This window comes from Callorhinus ursinus, unplaced genomic scaffold (genome assembly GCF_003265705.2).
Source record: "Callorhinus ursinus isolate GAN/ISIS: 27379988/994484 unplaced genomic scaffold, GSC_fseal_2.0 scaffold52, whole genome shotgun sequence".
In the NCBI taxonomy this organism is placed as follows: domain Eukaryota; kingdom Metazoa; phylum Chordata; class Mammalia; order Carnivora; family Otariidae; genus Callorhinus; species Callorhinus ursinus.
The window spans coordinates 8362764-8380023 of NW_027397114.1; the positions used below are offsets into that span (position 1 = coordinate 8362764).

General features: G+C 44.1%; 1 protein-coding gene across 9 annotated transcripts in view; it reads left to right on the forward strand.

The window, feature by feature from the left end:
* Nucleotides 1-17260, forward strand: part of CDK12 (cyclin dependent kinase 12) — a 75292-nt gene that overhangs the window by 44993 nt on the left and 13039 nt on the right. For 5 of the 9 annotated variants that reach the window (XR_012375567.1, XR_003205658.2, XR_003205662.2 and 2 more), the window contains exons 14-18: nucleotides 267-684; nucleotides 12203-12311; nucleotides 12851-12994; nucleotides 13390-13459; nucleotides 16759-16857. Coding sequence is in view for 3 of the 9 variants with exons in the window: in XM_025859464.2 (XP_025715249.1) it covers nucleotides 267-979 (713 nt within the window). In the remaining 6 variants the exon portion in view is untranslated. Of the gene's footprint in view, nucleotides 1-266; nucleotides 3144-12202; nucleotides 12312-12850; nucleotides 12995-13389; nucleotides 13460-16758; nucleotides 16858-17260 lie in introns of those variants that run through there. The other 4 variants (XM_025859464.2, XM_025859463.2, XR_012375568.1 and 1 more) reach the window with 3 other exon arrangements.

A 17260-nucleotide genomic window follows, 5' to 3' on the forward strand; every position in this document is an offset into this window, starting at 1 on the left:
TCAGGACAATCATTTGAAACATATGATCTTTTTTACACCAGCTGTTAGATTCAGAATGCAACTGTTTTATTTTAATCACTTGATTTTATTTATAAATTGCAATTTTCTGATCCCAAGATTTTATTCTTTATATATATTTGGTTACTTGTATTGATATTTGTTTATGTTGGGCAGTGTATGTGTGTGTGTATGTGTGTGTGTGTGTGTGTGTTTATAATCACATGTGATTTTTAAGATGGTGTTTAAAAGAAGTAACCCTTCCACAGCATGTCCTCCTCACATTCTTCCACCAGAGAAGAGGCCCCCTGAGCCCCCCGGACCTCCACCGCCGCCACCTCCACCCCCTCTGGTTGAAGGCGATCTTTCCAGCGCCCCCCAGGAGTTGAACCCAGCCGTGACAGCCGCCTTGCTGCAACTTTTATCCCAGCCTGAAGCAGAGCCTCCTGGCCACCTGCCACATGAGCACCAGGCCTTGAGACCAATGGAATACTCCACCCGACCCCATCCCAACAGGACTTATGGAAACACTGATGGGCCTGAAACAGGGTTCAGTGCCACTGACACTGATGAACGCAACTCTGGTCCAGCTTTGACAGAATCCTTGACCCAGACCCTGGTGAAGAACAGGACCTTCTCAGGCTCTGTGAGCCACCTTGGGGAGTCCAGCAGTTACCAGGGCACAGGGTCAGTGCAGTTCCCAGGGGACCAGGACCTCCGTTTTGCCAGGGTCCCCTTACCATTACACTCAGTGGTCGGGCAACCATTCCTGAAGGCTGAGGGAAGCAGCAACTCTGTGGTACATGCAGAGACCAAATTGCAGAACTATGGGGAGCTGGGGCCAGGAACCACTGGGGCCAGCAGTTCAGGAGCAGGCCTTAACTGGGGGGGCCCAGCTCAGTCTTCTGCTTATGGAAAACTCTATCGGGGGCCTACAAGAGTCCCGCCAAGAGGGGGAAGAGGGAGAGGAGTTCCTTACTAACCCAGAGACTTCAGTGTCCTGAAAGATTCCTTCCCTATTCATCCTTCCATCCAGTCCACTGAAACATTAATGAAATCATTTGCCAGAGCGAGGTAATCATCTGCATTTGGCTACCGCAAAGCTGTCTGTTGTATTCCTTGCTCACTTGCTACTAGCAGGCGACTTATAATGATGTTGGCACCAGTTCCCCCTGGATGGGCTACAGCCAGAACAATTACTTCAACTCTACCTAGTAGATACAAGTAGAGAATGTGGAGAGGGTCATTAAACTGAAAAGTAAATGTTGTATTAGTTCATTTGCCTGCACTTCTTGAGCAGAAGAAAAGGAGAACAGTTTCAATTTTGAGATGGCTCAGGAGAGGCTCTCTAGGTTTTTAAAATTTGGGGACTTTTTTTATGATTTTTTTCTTTTGAATTTCATTTTTGTTTTTTTTTGTTTTGTTTTGTTTTCCTTTAAAGATAATAGTGTTCACAAAATTTGAGGCTTTTGCTATAAGGGAAACAGAGTGACTGGCTGATTTAAATAAATGTTTCCTTCCTCTCCACCATCTCACAATTTTGCTTTCAAGTGAACTCTTTTTTTCCCCATTGAGCATCTTGAACATACCTTTTTTCCAAATAAATTACTCATCCTTAAAGTGTGCTCTGCTTTGACAAAAGACATGCCCCTCTCCCTGCACATGAAGCAGGTTGTAGAAAGAGGCAATCTTGGGCATGTAGGTAGATTTACCCCATCTCTTCCCTTTTTTACTCCTTCTTTATAGTTTCTCATTCTCTTTCTCTCTCTGTGTCTCTTTTTGAGGCATTTGTTTGGAAAAAATTTAATCGTTGAGATGCCCAAGAACCTGGGATAATTCTTTACTTTTTTTTTTTTTGAAATAAAGGAAAGGAAATTTAAACTCCTATATTGTTCTCTGTAACTTTTCAATTCTAAAATGTTTTTGTTTTTTTAAAACCATGTTCTGATGGTGAAGTTGATTTATTAATGCAGACAGCCTAGGACATTGCTGTTGAACTGGGGTTAGAGATGATGCCTCCATAACTAGAGGGCTAGTAAGAGCAGTTAGCATACTGTTTACACATATATTTTTATGTCAAAAAAACCTTTGAAACAGAGCACTGTAGTATTGTCAAAGAGAAAAGAAATACATCCTGAAAATACATGGAAATGTAACTTAGTTTAGGGTGCATATTTTTCTGAAGATCTATCAATATCTGAGACCTTTTTTAAAAAATAATTTTAAAAGAACAGACCATGAGAAAGAACAGTATTGACATATACACATCTCAGCATGTATATCCTGCCAATTCTTTTAGGGAGTTTGCTCTAGGAGATTTGATTTTGGTTTTGTTTTTGGTAAAAGGGGTTAAATTACAACTTCATGGCAAGAATTTTGCCTTATTATAAACAGGAAATGGAAAAGGGAAGGGCTTCAGGGTGGGATAACTTGGGAGGCTTCTCATTCTGGCTTCCACTTCTGTGAGAATACCAGCATATAATGTGTTTTAAGAACATACACATTCATATAAGTTATCTGCACAGACTTAGACCTTTGTGAAACGTAGTTAAGGCCCTTTTACAAAGAAAAGGCAAACATGCTTCAGCATCTTGGAGAATAGTTTTCAGAACTCAAGTGAAGTTTTGTGTTTCAATGCCAAGTTCTTATATTAAAAAATAAAAACTACTTGTAAGAGAAAGGTGCACTAATAAAAAAAAAAAAAAAAACTTAAGAACCCTCTTCAGATACTTACATGAAGACTATTTTCCCCTGTTACTGAAATAGGTAGATATCCGGTGTGTGTATTTCTTTATCATTCTCTGGGTTTTGGCCTTGCCCTCATGGGCAAACATTGATTAGAGGAAGAACCTTCTAGCCATTTTGGCATTGATGGCTTTTTATACCAGTGTGTCCAATAAGATTTGCTAGGCTCACTGACATGCTATTGGAAAATTCCATTAAAGTTCATCTGAACCTTTTGTCTGTTGACTTCTGAGTCCTCAGACATGGGCCTTTGTATTTTAGAATATTTGAATTTGAGGCATTGGGCCCCACTCCCATTTTTGATTAAAGAACTTAAGCCTGGGATACTTTCAAAAGTATTCAGTGAAAATAATTGGTCTCCCATCAAATATGAATAAAATTCTCTCTATATTTTAATTACATTTTGGTTATCAGCAGTCATCAATAATGTTTTTCCTTTCCCCTTCCCACCCCTTATTTTTAATTATGCCAAATATTCTAAATAATATCTTAAGTCTCCATTCCCCCATCCCTACTACTAGGGAAGGGGGTGAGTGTATGTATGGTGTGCGTATGTGTGTGTGTGATCCTATCTCACCCCCTACCCCCATTTGGGGAGTGTAGCCTTTACAATGAAAAAAGTTTGGTAATTTTGACTTTCTAAAAGCAGAGGAAAAATGAAACTCAAATATCCTGGAATCTGTGTGGAGGAAGAAAAGGTATTTGTTAATTTTTCAGCTATGTTATCTATAAATGTGATAGAAGTAAAGTTTTGGCAGAATTTCAACTTGACTGTTAGAAAATTACAAACCCAATTATATTCAAAAGTGGTTTTTGTTTTGTTTTAATTATTGTACCATGGGAGATGTCCATTAAATACATTATTTTGAACAGATGAGAAATCTGATTCTGTTCGTGAATGTGAGGCAAAACTGGTTTGACCATGATCATTTTTTGTGGTTTTGAAAAAAATTTTGTTTGACCCAGTTTCCTTAGTTTTTTCTTCAACTGTCCATAGGAATGATAAAATGACATCAGATCTATACTTTTCAAAGCAGGGCAGTAGCACAAATTTGTAAGTAGGATTTTTTTGTTAGTTTATACCATAGACATCACCCAGCCACTGTGTGTGTGTGTGTGTGTGTGTGTGTGTGTGTGTGTGTGTGTGAGAGAGAGATATGCATATATACAGTACTAAAATGGTTACCAGCAGGTTTTGAGAGAGAATGCTGCACCAGAAAAGTGTCAGTTGCCACCTCATTCTCCTTGATTTAGGTTCCTGACACTGTATTCCTTCTCTCTCTTGTTTTTGCCCCACATCGGGTGTACCTTGTCTATGTACAGATATTTTGTAATATATTAAATTTTTTTCTTTCAGTTTATAAAAATGGAAAGTGGAGATTGGAAAATTAAATATTTCCTGTTACTATACCACTTTTGCTCCATTGCATTTACTTCTTAACCTGTAGCCTCTGAGCAGATCTAATTGCGTGTAAAGGGTTTTTTCCTCCACTTTATCTTAGGAGTTCTTTGTCTCAGAATCTCTGTAGTCTCATAAAATATAAAAAAAAAAAAAGTTCTCAGGGTTTGAAGAGGTGCTTCAAGACACTAGACTAGGAAATAGAGAAGAAAAAAAGTTGGGGAAACTGTAAGGTGATTTTTTTTTTTTTTAAGTAGAAATAGTTACACAAATGATGGTGCCAGGCCATCACAAGAGTTGAGCCTCATGTACCCCGACTCCTGAAAGGAGAGGTAAGTGGGTTTGAGCTCAACTTGTCAATGGAAGTTGGTAAGAGGCTGTTTAGACCAAAGAATAGTCTCTTAACTATAACCACGCCCCCACCAATTCTTATGTTACCATGAGTAGAATAGGCATGGAGATTAGTGTTCCTAGGTCTGTTGAGATTTCCTGATGTGTTGCCAATCCAGGAAATGAGTAAAGTTGTTTATAACTGTAAAATTCCTGTTATCTTCAAGATTTTTCCTATCTCGACCTGAGGAGAGAATTGTTTTCCCTTCTCTTTCATGGTTTAGGACACTAAGACCTAAAACTTCCCTTGTGTTGCTGCAGTCCTGCTAGTTATGACCTAAGTAGGCAGACAGACAGCAGATAAAACCCATTAAAGACAGAAAGGAAGAGGGGAGATAGGTTATCCGGAAGTTGGTGGTGGGGTGAGCAATCATATAAGGTTTAAAAGGGTACACCAGAACAAGGAAATTAGGAAGATGAATTCAAATACTGGTGATGAGGGTTGCCAGCCTGTTTTTGAATCTCCAAAGTTTATGATGCCTGTGAGCTGTCATGTCTTTACCCAGAAGGAGAATGGAGAGCCCAAGATTGTTTCAATTCCTGGAATCCTGTGTTCCTGGTTAGCCTCCAGAGAAAAGGAATTTGTTTTTGGTCTCTATATATTGCAGATTCATTACTAGGAGTGTGAACTTCAACGGACTAGAGAATATTGTTTCCACTTCATAGCAGTGGCAGTCTTTTTAATTCTGGGCCTAAAGGCTGAGGACCTAACTAACATGGACTTTTTTCTCTGTCACAACCAAGGCTATTTCTAATTAGAAACCATGCTATTTCAGTATCTACATTTCTTCAGAACTGTCTTTTCCCAGACAGGTATCTTTAACCATATGGTAAAGTTAATGCCTCAAGGAAGTTAACAGTTAATGTTCTTCGTGCTGGGATTTCCTTTGTAATTAAAGATTGCCCCATAGTTTGACTGTGTTTCAGGTATGAAGTTACTTCTCTGTTCACAACTTAGTCATCCTGAAGGGCTAGGTGGAATGGAAGTGGGGAGTTCCTCAAGTGAGTAAATGTTCAACCATTCCAAGGGAGAGGTGGGACTGCTAAGTCTTTTGGTTGTCCTGAGAGGCAAGGTGAGCATTTCTGGACATGTTGGTTAATTTTACTGTCCAGGTGTGGCATTTCTTATCTATAGGAATACTTTTAATGTTCCTGTAACCTTAAGAATACTCTCAAGTGAACATTTACTCCAAACTAGGGTTGAAAGACTTTGGGGGAAGTATGACACCTGGAGGAATTGCTGGTGGTATTCTACCACTCCTCTCCCATATGCAGCCATCTCTCCATCTCCTGTCCACCACTTTTCATTTCCTATTTTTCACTCACTGCCCACCTTGCATGCATTAGGCCAACGAGAGGTATTGATTGCTTAATCCTGCAGGATATTTAGAGTTACTGCCGCTTCATAGTTTTGAAGGGTAATGAGAGGCAACTCAGAAGACAGATGTCTATTCCAGATCCTCAACTTTACTGGGTAAGAGGTGAGGGAGGAAGCAAAATAACCATGCTTTCTTACTGCTAAGGAGATTTTAATATACATTGTGTGGGGTAAAGAGACTCCTTTACTGGTCTAGGAAGGGCAGGGAGTCTCAACACTTCACTTCATCCTCTTCCCTCATATCCTGAGACATACTTTTGGTGATGACATTTCTGAGCTCAGTTGCAGATGGTGTCTGTGGGAAGTAAAGCTTGGTGAGTGAGAAGAGGGCCCTGCTATCCATGAGAAAGCAGATGAGGATTGCTTCGATGCCCTGGTGATTAATCACTAAAGTGCCAAAATGCTTTGGCCACTGGATTGCTCTCATACCTATCTCAAAAATTAGTAGTCCAAGGCTGAGAGAAAGGGGCTGATGTGAAGTGGGTCTTTAATACTCTCTAGATGGGTGGTTGTGAGTGAAACTTACTCAATATGTAGCCCATAGCCACAGCATACTTCTCTGGAATAAGAGAATATAGTCATAAAGCAAGTTCACTTAGACGTAGGTTTCCTAGGACCTGAAAATAGACGGATTTTTAGATGTTTTGCTCTGGCATGGTTGTAAACAACAAATAATGTTGATCATCCCAAAGGAATGAAGGGCATTTTATCCAAGCCAAACCATCTCTTGAGGGAGGCAGCATGGAGAAACCCTATAAAGGCTACAATGTAGCGGTCAGAACTAAGTGAAAAACAAAGCCTGGGTCCTGGAGGGTGTTTTTTTCTTTACAGTAAGGAGCCTATTCCAATGGCTGTCTCAGGGAGAGGATCGTTTTACCTCCTGTGTCTCAGAACTACAATACTTACCTTGTAAATGAAGTGAGGATCAGCTTGTAGACAGACAACCCTCCGCACAAGGCTAATACAATTTTGAATGCTTTTGGCCCTGGAGAAAAAGAGGCTGAATTCAAAGACTTAGAGAAAGCTTAGGGGTCTGATCCCTTTTACAAATTCAGGAACTTCTGAGTATGGCCTTTTTACCAGTATTTGCATTTTATATTAGGGAGCCGAAGGTCTCATACAATATGAAGCAATAGGAGAAGGAGATGTAAATAAGGGAAAGAAGGAGAACTCTAGAGCAGTCTGTTAGCTGGGCTGCAGAAAGACACTTAGGGTATAATTGCTTTTAAAGAAGACAGATATGGGGTGGAAGGAAAAATTATGGTTGGGCTAGTAAAAAGGGATAATTGCCTTAAAGGTTTACAGTTCATTTTAGGGAGGCCCCATTAAAGCACCACCTTGAGTAAAGAGTTCCCCTTGAATACAGTAGTGTTACCTTTATGGTTGGAGGATGGGCCTAGAACCCTTAGGTTGGGAAATGCTTTGAAGATGTTTTCACTTAGGGAAGCTTGATTATATTAGACCAATAACATATGAGGAAATTTTGCTTCCCACTGCTATCTACATAGTTCAAGAGAATAATTCAGAAATAAGGAAGACATGATATGGATGCATCACTTTAAAAAGTTATTTGTATTTATGGAGTTTTAAAACTCCTGAAAGTGGTTTTGTGTATTTTAGGCCAACCTGGAAACTAGTGTTATTCCTCTCTCCTTTGTTTTTAGATCCAAGTGAAGGCAGTGCATAGAAGAGTAAACAAACCAGAACATGTGAATTAGAGTCACAGACTGTTAGAATTACAAAAGGACATTAGTTTGTCTAGTTCAATGCTGTCTTCAGCCAGTGAACAAATAGGCCCAGAAAGGTTGAGAACCTGTGGTTTGGGGAGGAAGGAGGGAGAGAATAAGAACCACTGTTGTCAGGAACCTACTATGTGTCAGGCACTGTGCTGAATGCTTTGCTTTTATTATCTTGATTGTCAAGTACCTTGAGGCTAAAAGATGGAAGGAATAAAAGGCAAATCCCTCTTACTATCCTGAGCAGTAAGTAGGTGATAAAGAAAGGAGAGTGGCAGATCACTTTTTCCTGTCTAACCACATAGGGCTAAACTATAGGAAGAGTCAGCGTTTGAGAGTGAGGTTAATCTAAGGAAGTACTCGCTAAATAGTTGAGACTCATCAATAACTTCTCTATTCCTGGGAACCTTCCAGAAATGTGTGGTCAGAGGTAGGCTAGGGGCAGAGCTGGTAGAGAACAAGATTACTCTTGGGTCTGAGATTGATTTGCATTCTAGAAAATCAGCTCATGACCTGAGAATATAGATTAATCTCAGAAATAGGGAACAACATAGGGCATCTCCTCCGAAGGGGTCTTCAAAGAAAACAGTGTTTATATCCTAAGAATCAAGGAGATAAACATATGCCTTTGGTGACCATGCTTGTTTGGGGGTTTTTGTTTTGTAACACACTTTGAAGTCATGAAACAGTTTATGATTTTGGAAAGACTCAGTGCCAAGTTCAATGTTGGAAGGAGCAGGTGGCAGCCTGAACATTGCTAGTGAGAATAAGATTTTATTCCTCATAGTTGTTTGATATGATATCCCAAGTGTTAAACCATGAGGCTGCTTCAGTGGGGAGCGGTAGTATCATTAGCTGAGTCATGTCCTGAGTACAGGACAAGTTCTGGGGAAGATTAAGGGAAGATCTCACTTTTTAAAGAAGCTTTTGGATCTAGTGAGATGAGTCTTATACTTGGTTGGGAAGTAAGGAATCAGTATTTATAAGTCAGCACATTAATGCAGGCTATAAAATAAGACAGTAACCTAGTACAGAAGTAGCCATAGCCAAGAAATAATTCGAAAAGTTGAGTTAAACCAGAAAATTCCTTGAAGTAATGAAGATAGGGGAACAGAAGAGGTGTTCAGATGAAGAAAACTTACAGAAGAAGGTTTATGTGTGTTTTGTGCAGAAAGCTTTGAATGGGCTAGTCAGCGTGGTAAAGGAGAGAAATATTAAGAAATAAAGTCGGAGGAGCAGTCTTGTGGGACTGCATGAGGAGTTCGGATTTGATTTGGTAAGCATTCACAGGAAGCAGAGCATGGTGGGATGAATATGATGTTGAGGACTTTCGCAGCCATACTGGGTCAAGGGAGCAGGAAAGCTTGCTAGGATATTTTTGTTCTTGTCCAGATATGAGGCCCTGAGGGCCTGCACTAGAGTGAGACAAGTAGAATGAGAAGAAAGGAAGGGGGCCCATAGGAATTAGCAAGGTTTGATGATAGTTTGGATGTAAGAGGAGAGATGACCCCAGGACATTAATCCTGTTGATGGTGATGAGAGCTTGGAAAGAGGTAGCTGCTTTGTTTTTTTTTTTACTTCATTAACCAATTGATGGGATGTGTCTTTGTTCAGTATTGCAGGGTCTAGGTGGGGGCAGCACTTCTAGGAAATAGTGAAGCTTGTGCTCTGTGCCCAGACTATCCATCTGCACTCTGCCCTTTGCAAGGTGGGAGATCCAGGTGAAAGAGAGTTTATTGCTGGGGTGTTCCCACAGACTTAAAGAATGCTATCCCTCTCCAGATCTAGGAAAGAAAATAGTTTTTTGCCAGTTTCTTCCCCTTTAATGCTTTGAAAATGGGATATGACTAGCCTGTGGCAGCATGTGGCTGTGGATGCACAATTCTCTGGCTTGTTTCTTGGAAGGCCTTTTTCTGTCCCTCCCTGGGGGTCATTTGTATCTCTGGTTCCTGCTCCCAGAGCCATAAAGTGGGAGCTCCCATTTATTAATTGGGTTGGGATTGGGGAGGGGGTCCACGGGGGACTCTTTAGTGCAGCGGGCGGGGGTCTTCCCGAATGAGCCCATTAGCCAGCCCCAATGGCAGCTGAAACGGGGCTGCAGCCAAGTCCTCTCCGTTTCAAAAACCCTCTATCGCCTGCAGCAGATCAGAACAAGGCCTGCGGGAGCCCTTAGCTTCTGATTGCAGCTGTGAGGAAGGACAAAACAATTTATAGGAAGCCAAGTAGCTCCTGTCTCACTATCTCTTCCTTTCTGACTTTGGGGAGGGGCAAGACTGGGATGTGGTGCCACCCACACACCATAGCTTCTTACAAGGCAGGTATAGGCCTAAAGTAGGAAAGAACAGTAGTGAGTGTATTTGCGCTGATTGGACATTTATGTCAATGCTCTGGATGTGTTTACACATGACCTTGCTTTCTTCCTCCATCCACATACAGTTGTATTTGATACATGGTCCTCCCTAGGGCAAAGCCAAATGTGTGCTCAGATGGTCTCAGTTGTATGTTGGGCGGCATGCTTATCACACTCTTCCCTGCCCCATACATCTGCCTTGTGTCTTCTCTGCCTTGTCAAGATTCAGGGTTAGAGTTAGATCACCTTCTTAATATATCTTCATAATAGAAGGAGTTTGGCACTGAAAGGAAGGCCTCCTACTGGGACTCCCTCGTTTGTCCCTTTAAGCCAGCATGAGAAAAGCAGGCATCTCTAGGGGAGCTTCTTTCTGCAGTGGCCCAGAGAGAAGGTGTGAAGGGCAAGAATGCCTCACTACCTGATAAAAGGAAGTATCTCCTTCCTTATAGAATCACCAGTCGGCCAGAGCTAGAAAGGGACCCTAGAGATCACCTAATTCACTCTTTCAGTGTACAGAGTGGGAAACAGCTTTGGGGAAGGGAAGTGCCTTGCCCACTGTCTCATAGTGAGTGAGGTGGTGGCAGCCAGCCAAAACTGGAGTCCAAGAGGCCAGAATCTTAACCTACTTGAGTATAGAGCCCTCAACCTTAAGATTGCCAACTCCTGTGACCGCTGAACTTCCTCAGGAAAGGAAGGTAGGGCTGTGAGGTTTTGAGGGGGAAAGGTAGATTTGGAAAACATTAGTAGAAAAATTGAGAGGTTTTATGTGTTTTTACCTCGAAGACTTCATCTCTCCATGACCTGCAGATTGTACAAGTGTAATTTTTATGTAGTCAGGAGCTCTGGTTCATTGGGGAAGCAAGTGGCAGCCACCGCCAAAGATCTTGATGCCCCCAAAGTTACCCCCAAGTTCCAGGAGCACTTTGTCACCAGCTCTGGGATTTGGGAAGCAGGCCTCTGAGACCCAGTGAGGAATTCACCCTAAATCTCAACTCAGGCTCTTTTGCATTACCATACAGCAATAGAAAAGCAAAATCGGAAGGAAGGGAGAGAGAAAACTCGCCTCACCTTCTGGGAAACTAAGGGGAGTCTCTGAATGAGAGAACGATTATAGAACTCTGTAAAATGAGATATTCTCTGAGATCACTGGGAAACGGGGTTGGAGGGGGGACCCGCTACTCCTCTCCCTTATTAAGTTTGAACTGTCCATTTTCTCCTTTGATGAGGCAGAAAGAAGGTGGTGTGGTGCTCCACAGTGACCTAAGGCTTAAGTAGTGTGCTCAGTGAACTGACATGCACAGCAGGTTCTGAAGTTATCTCACTCTGGTGCTGAGACTACCCCCTCTTTGGACCTCTCCGAGATGTATCTGCAGTCCCTTCCAATGCTTATTTTCTGAGCATACGAGTTTGGGAGCCAGTGATGTGCATAGAGGTAAATGCTAAAGAGTCTCTAAGCTGGGATCAGAATCTTGGAGGGAGAAACAGTTTAGAGTTATGAGTCTAGGTCAGAGGGGCAGTGGGTCTGCAAAATGAATATTGTGTGTGGATGACAAACAGATCCTAGTACATAACCTTTACATTTTCTCCATCACACCCCAATTGATAATACTGGGGGAACGTGAACTGGTCCCCATGCAGATTCCTCCCTACATAGGGAGTGTGTATGATAGACCTACTTGTCCAAATTGTATCAAGTCTGCTGTCCCCTCACAAACCTCCTTTCTGTCTCATAGGATTTTCTTGTTTGTTTGTTTGCCTCCTAGCCTTTCTTGAAAAACCTGTTATGGAGAAGGCGATGATCTGATCTAAAACTAGATGGCCTTTGAGTCACCTTCTTACATTAACTTTGCATTAACCTTGAACCTTCATCACCCTTTATAATTCTGAGTTTCACAGCTTCCAGTTCTGTTGAATTCCTACTTTACCTCTTAAGTATAGAATCATTGTTTTTACCTTATCAGACTGGGAGCTGGTTCCCAGGAGGTAGGACTCTTAGAGCAGTTATATCTCTCTCTGGGAGCATACTTAAGATTCATCTTAATCCTTCTGGGCTTTGTGAATTCAGGTTTGAGGGAATTGGAAGAGTGGTGACCATCACCATCACTATTACCGATTAAGGCCATATTCCCTGGGTGAAAGACCAAATTTCTCTTTGGTGTCTAGTCCCTTGTCTCATGTCTAAAGTAACCTGTCATTTTCCTTCACAGGTGGCAGCAGCGGCAGGAAGGATGGCCCTTGAGGAATTTGGTGAAGTCCATCAGTCACCTGGCATCTGGAGCCCTGAAAAGTTCAGTCTTTCATACACTCTAAAGCCAGGTAGGGACCTAAAGCCAATCAGAGGTTTCAGGCCTGCTTTTGTAAGGGATTCCCCAGCCCCACCCCCCACACAGCTAGTCTCGGAAATTTCTTATTCCCAGGGAAGTTTCTTATTCCCAAAGATCTTCAGAAGAGTTTCCCTGGCTTTTTATTTGACCCTATTACAGTGTCCTACCTTCTCATTAACAGTTTCTCCCCTTGGTTAGAGTAGGTGACCCTCTTTATTAACATTGACAGTCATTTCATTCCTCTTCTTTCCACTTGGCCCACTTCGCTAATGGATATTCCTCTTTGGTGGGATACTGATGTTGGTTACTCTCAGCCTCTCCTCTACAACACTTGTCCCACTCACCCATCACTACCACCACCACCACCACCACCACCACCGCCACACACACACACACACACACACACACACACACACACACACACAGCCCTGCCTTCTTCCCCAAGAAGCTATTTTTTCTCCCTTTTTGAGTGGGATTGGGCATGCCCTCCCTTCTTACTACCTCTCTTCAACTTCTCTACCTCCTTTCCAGATTTGATGGGAGCTCCCACCTGTCCAGACACTATACAAGATACCAGAAGTAGAGACCTACAAGTCTGCTTCTCTCCATCCTCATTGCCCAGAACCAGGAAGGTCATGAGCTTCCAGTGCTCACCCCCACCCTTCTTGCTGCCAGGTAGGTGGCTCCTCTCTCTACCCACCAACCCCAAACAGGGTCATATTTCTCTCTGGAAATATTTCTCTCTGTTGTTAAATATTTCCAATAGGCGGAAGGCCTTAGTGACTCAGCTCTCCACCTTGCGACTTCCAGTTTTAATCTTTAGCAGGACCTTGCTGATGTTAAATATCCACTCCTTTCCTATAGTTCAGAACGATTTAGGGTAAGGGTCCAATGACAGGCAGCACTTCTCTTGGGGCTGGAAGTCTAAAGCTCCAGACATGCATTCTGCCCAGTGGCCTGACATCCTTGGAGAATACCTGGATCTTTTGTGGGAAAGCTGTGTTTATCTGGTGTCTATTCCCAAGGACAAGGATCTCAGGCTCTGAGAATCTGTCTCTTTTCATTCCCAGACCTCTCCAGGAAGTAAGAAAGGATTGTTGTACAGCAGAAACCCACCACCAGGGTGGGTGCCTCAGTCTGGTAAGCATCTGCCTTTGGCTCAGGTCATGATCCCAGGCTCCTGGGATTGAGTCCAAATCGGGCTCCCGCTCAGCGGGGAGCCTGCCTCTCCCACTGTCTGCCGCTCCCCCTGCTTGTGCTTGTTCTCTCCCTTTCTCTCTCTCTAACAAATAAATAAATAAAATATTAAAAAAAAGAAAAGAAGCCCACCACCAGGTGATAGTGTCTGGAGTTCAGGTGGCATAGTTCAGGTGGCAGGTCTTGTCTGGCACCTGTAAAAAGTTGGCAGGGGTGCCAGAGCCTCTCCTGCCATTGGATGTGACATCAGCTTACCTTTTGCTCTTAGGCCTCCTCTCTCAGCAGCTCTTCTCTTATCCCTGCAAGGCAGACAGCACAAGCAGCAGCCCTAATAAGTGCCAGCTCTAGATAAGGTGCTCCCTATCTGGTTGACACATACCTTGAGTTGGAGTTAGGATACAGTGGATGGAAGGATAGGAAGTCAGGAAATGTCCCTGGAAGTGGTCGAGCAGTAAGCATGCATGAGTACCTTGATGACTCAGAGATCATCAACATTTATAATTCTACCCATCCAGATAGCAACCTGGATGTCTGATGCCTCAAAGCTGCTGGGCCACTTGGACAGCTGCAGTCTTGGTTTCTGCCACACGAGGGTGCTGCTGACCAATTAAAACCCCTGCCCCTTAGCAGACAAGAGTTTGGGTGACAAGAGCACCCTTTCCTCAAAACAGGGATCAGAAACAATCTGAGAGAGCCTGAGAACCAGGCCCCAAGAAGCCAGAAGAATAATTAGTACCACTTGCTCTTCCTTAAAAATGGCTTGAGACCCTGAACACTCAGCCCTAGTGGCCTGACATCTTAGTATGTTTCCATCTGAACTCAGGAAGCCCCCAGCTCTCGGCACCAAACATCTTGCATAGGTGCTTTTCTCCCTCAAGGTGTAGCAGGTTTCAGCTGTCTCCCTGCCTCTTAAACAGTCACTTTCTAGTCCAGAGGGTAGGGGTACCTGTGGTTTTCAGAGAAAAAGATCTCTCACAATTGTTACGAGGGAAGTGTCTTTGTTAGTGAGAAAGCGTTGGGGAGACGACTGAGAGTGGGAAAGTTCAGCTTTCTGTGCCCCCATCCCACCTGCCCCAGCACAGACCTGCAGAGCTCAAGACGGTCCAGTGGATGTTTGCAGCTTGAGTGGCTGGAGGACACCCAAAAAAAAGGTGTCAGGGAGCCGGATGGGGAATAGGGATGCTTTGGCCCTTGAGCTTTAAACTCACCCCATATGGTGTAATGGCTCTGCCAAGGATCCAAGTGGCCATGGGGCCCTTATGGGGGTGAGGTGTCCCACAATGGATCCTCCATCTCCATGAAGCCCTTTCAGGCTGAACAGGCTAAGGGAGATGACAGAGGTTCTCCTCCTCCCTCCTACCCCCATGCCCGAGGGCCCCTCCCCAGGAGGACAGCTTGATTAAACAGTCGGTGCTGCTGGAATTACTGCACAGCTGGCGCTCCCCCCAGCACCCCGAGCAGAGCAGCAGCGCAGATTAAAATCTCCAATTAGCGTTAAAGTGAAGTGAGGAGGTACTGAGGCTGCCAAGGAGGCCAGGCGGGGGCCCTGGGTTGGCAGACACTCCCACTGGTGCCTGGATTCTGAGCACCACCCTCAGTTATCCCTTCTTTCCTAGCTCCTCTCCCAGCAGTTCTCAGTGCCCATTAGCTTTGCATTGCTTGGGGCCACGGGGCTTTCTAAGGGGCAGGGGGTGGAGCAGATGCATTACCTGACAAAATGCTGGGGACACCGTAAGTGTGAAGGAGAACGAGTGATCAGTGCTTGTCAGGGGAGACATCCTGCTCACAGCGTGCCAGGCAGCCAGGTTGAGGTGACTTCACCCTACTGCTGCTGCTTTTTGCCTAGAGAAAGGGCACACAGGACAGGTCCTCCAGGCCCAGATCCTCTTATCTGTAAGGTGCTGAGTGTCGTGATGCCCACACAAACATCCATCCTTGTATATTTTATCCTATCTGACCCATCTGCTCCCACCCAAATTATGGCTCTGTTCTTCCTTGCTCCCTGTTATTTTTCTCAGCTTTCCTATGGGAAAGGGGGTAGGCACAGCCTAGCTTGGGAGCATCGCCATGCCCTGCCACCTGGGTCCTAGCTGGCTTCTCATTACCTTCTTTGCAGTTTGGGGAAAAGCAGGGATATGCCAAGAATGGAGGCCTCAGACTCTCCGAACCTCTGAACATCACACCCCGTCCTAAGGGCCCTCTACCATTTACACTTCTGCCCTTCATCTACCAAACCCAGAAGGAGGGCAGCACAGCTAGTCAACACCCTTTGACTTCCCTCTGCCCCTTTAAGGGAAATGGAGGTGGGTACCCAGCTGACTGAACCTACTCACACCTCCAGAAATTAGACACCAGGGCACAGTGCCACCCTCCCAGGCTGGCACATGCTACCCTGGCAGAGGTTCAAATAACACCCCCCCTTCATCCTCCCACCCCTATGTCTTCCTCTTCTCTCTCCCTCTTTCTTCCTCTCTCTCTCTCTCTCTTTTCTTTTCTTTTTTTTTTCTCAGCTCAAAGCACAGCTGAGCCTTAAAGGGGGGGGGGGGGGGGGAAACCAAGCTGGGGCGGGGGGGTGGAGAGCTCCAATAGCACGTTTTCACCTGCCATTTAATTGGATGTATTTTTAATTAATGGGACCTCAGGGACCAACATGAGACAATCTGATCTCTGAATAGGGACAGGGGAGGGATTGGGTTAGGGAGGAGGATTGGGCCACTGGGTGCGGTTACTGGGAACCCAGGCCCATCAATCACTGGCCACTTTGTGCTCTGGCATGGGGAATGGTGAGATGGAGGAGGAGGGGAGGTGCTGGGGAGAGTTGCCAGGAAATTCCCCCCAACTGCCAGGACCTCCAAAAAGGATAGAATATTCTAGTTGACTTGGGTCTGATGCCCAAAATTGCAGCCAGGATATTAGGTAAGGCTAATCCTTGCTCCGAGGATTTTGTCCAGTTGGGCTTGTCCCAGTGAGTGATATAAAACTGAAAGGAAAGTGGGGACAGAGTTTTGAGGTCATTGAAGACAGAGGGCAAGAACTAGAGACCATAGAACCAGAGATTGTGTGAGAGGAAAGAGGAGGGCAGGGTTTAAAGATATTTCTGAATGTTTAGACATAAGAGAAGTGCCCTGGAGTTTACATGCAAAGCATGTGAGGCCTGATGCCTTTGGGGTGTGAATCATAGAAGCTTACTGCTGCAAGGGAGAAAACTTGGAGTTCATCTTGCTGAACTCTTCACTTTACAGATGTGGAAATGGAGCCCCAGAGAGGAAAATCAGTTGAATCCTGTCCTGGAGTTGCTTTATGTTCCTGGCTTTGGACAGTTCCTGGGAACCCAAAGAAAGGTAGGTAGGTAGGTAGGTAGGGCATGGGGTGGAAAGTCAAGGGAAGAGGATTGGCAGGGTTACTACTGGAGCCTCGTATCTCTGGCCTCCAAGTCAGAAGCAAGTGAGAGGAGCCAGACAGGTGCATTGTTGGAGGAACATTTCCTTTGCACAGCTAGTTCCAGGGGTCATCTCATCTGTTCCCCTGCTTACAAGCAGACAGATCCCCGAGAGTCCCCCACTCTCATGGGATTTTACTATACTCTGTAAAGTCCACAGAGAAGGCAATGTACCAACTACCCTAGTTCCTTAACCAAGAAATAAATCTCCCAAAGGTACTAAATATTGAGCTCTTTTGAGATCTTTTTACAAGTTTCCCTTTCACAGTATAAACTGCTAGAGAAAATTATGCCCAAAATGTAGG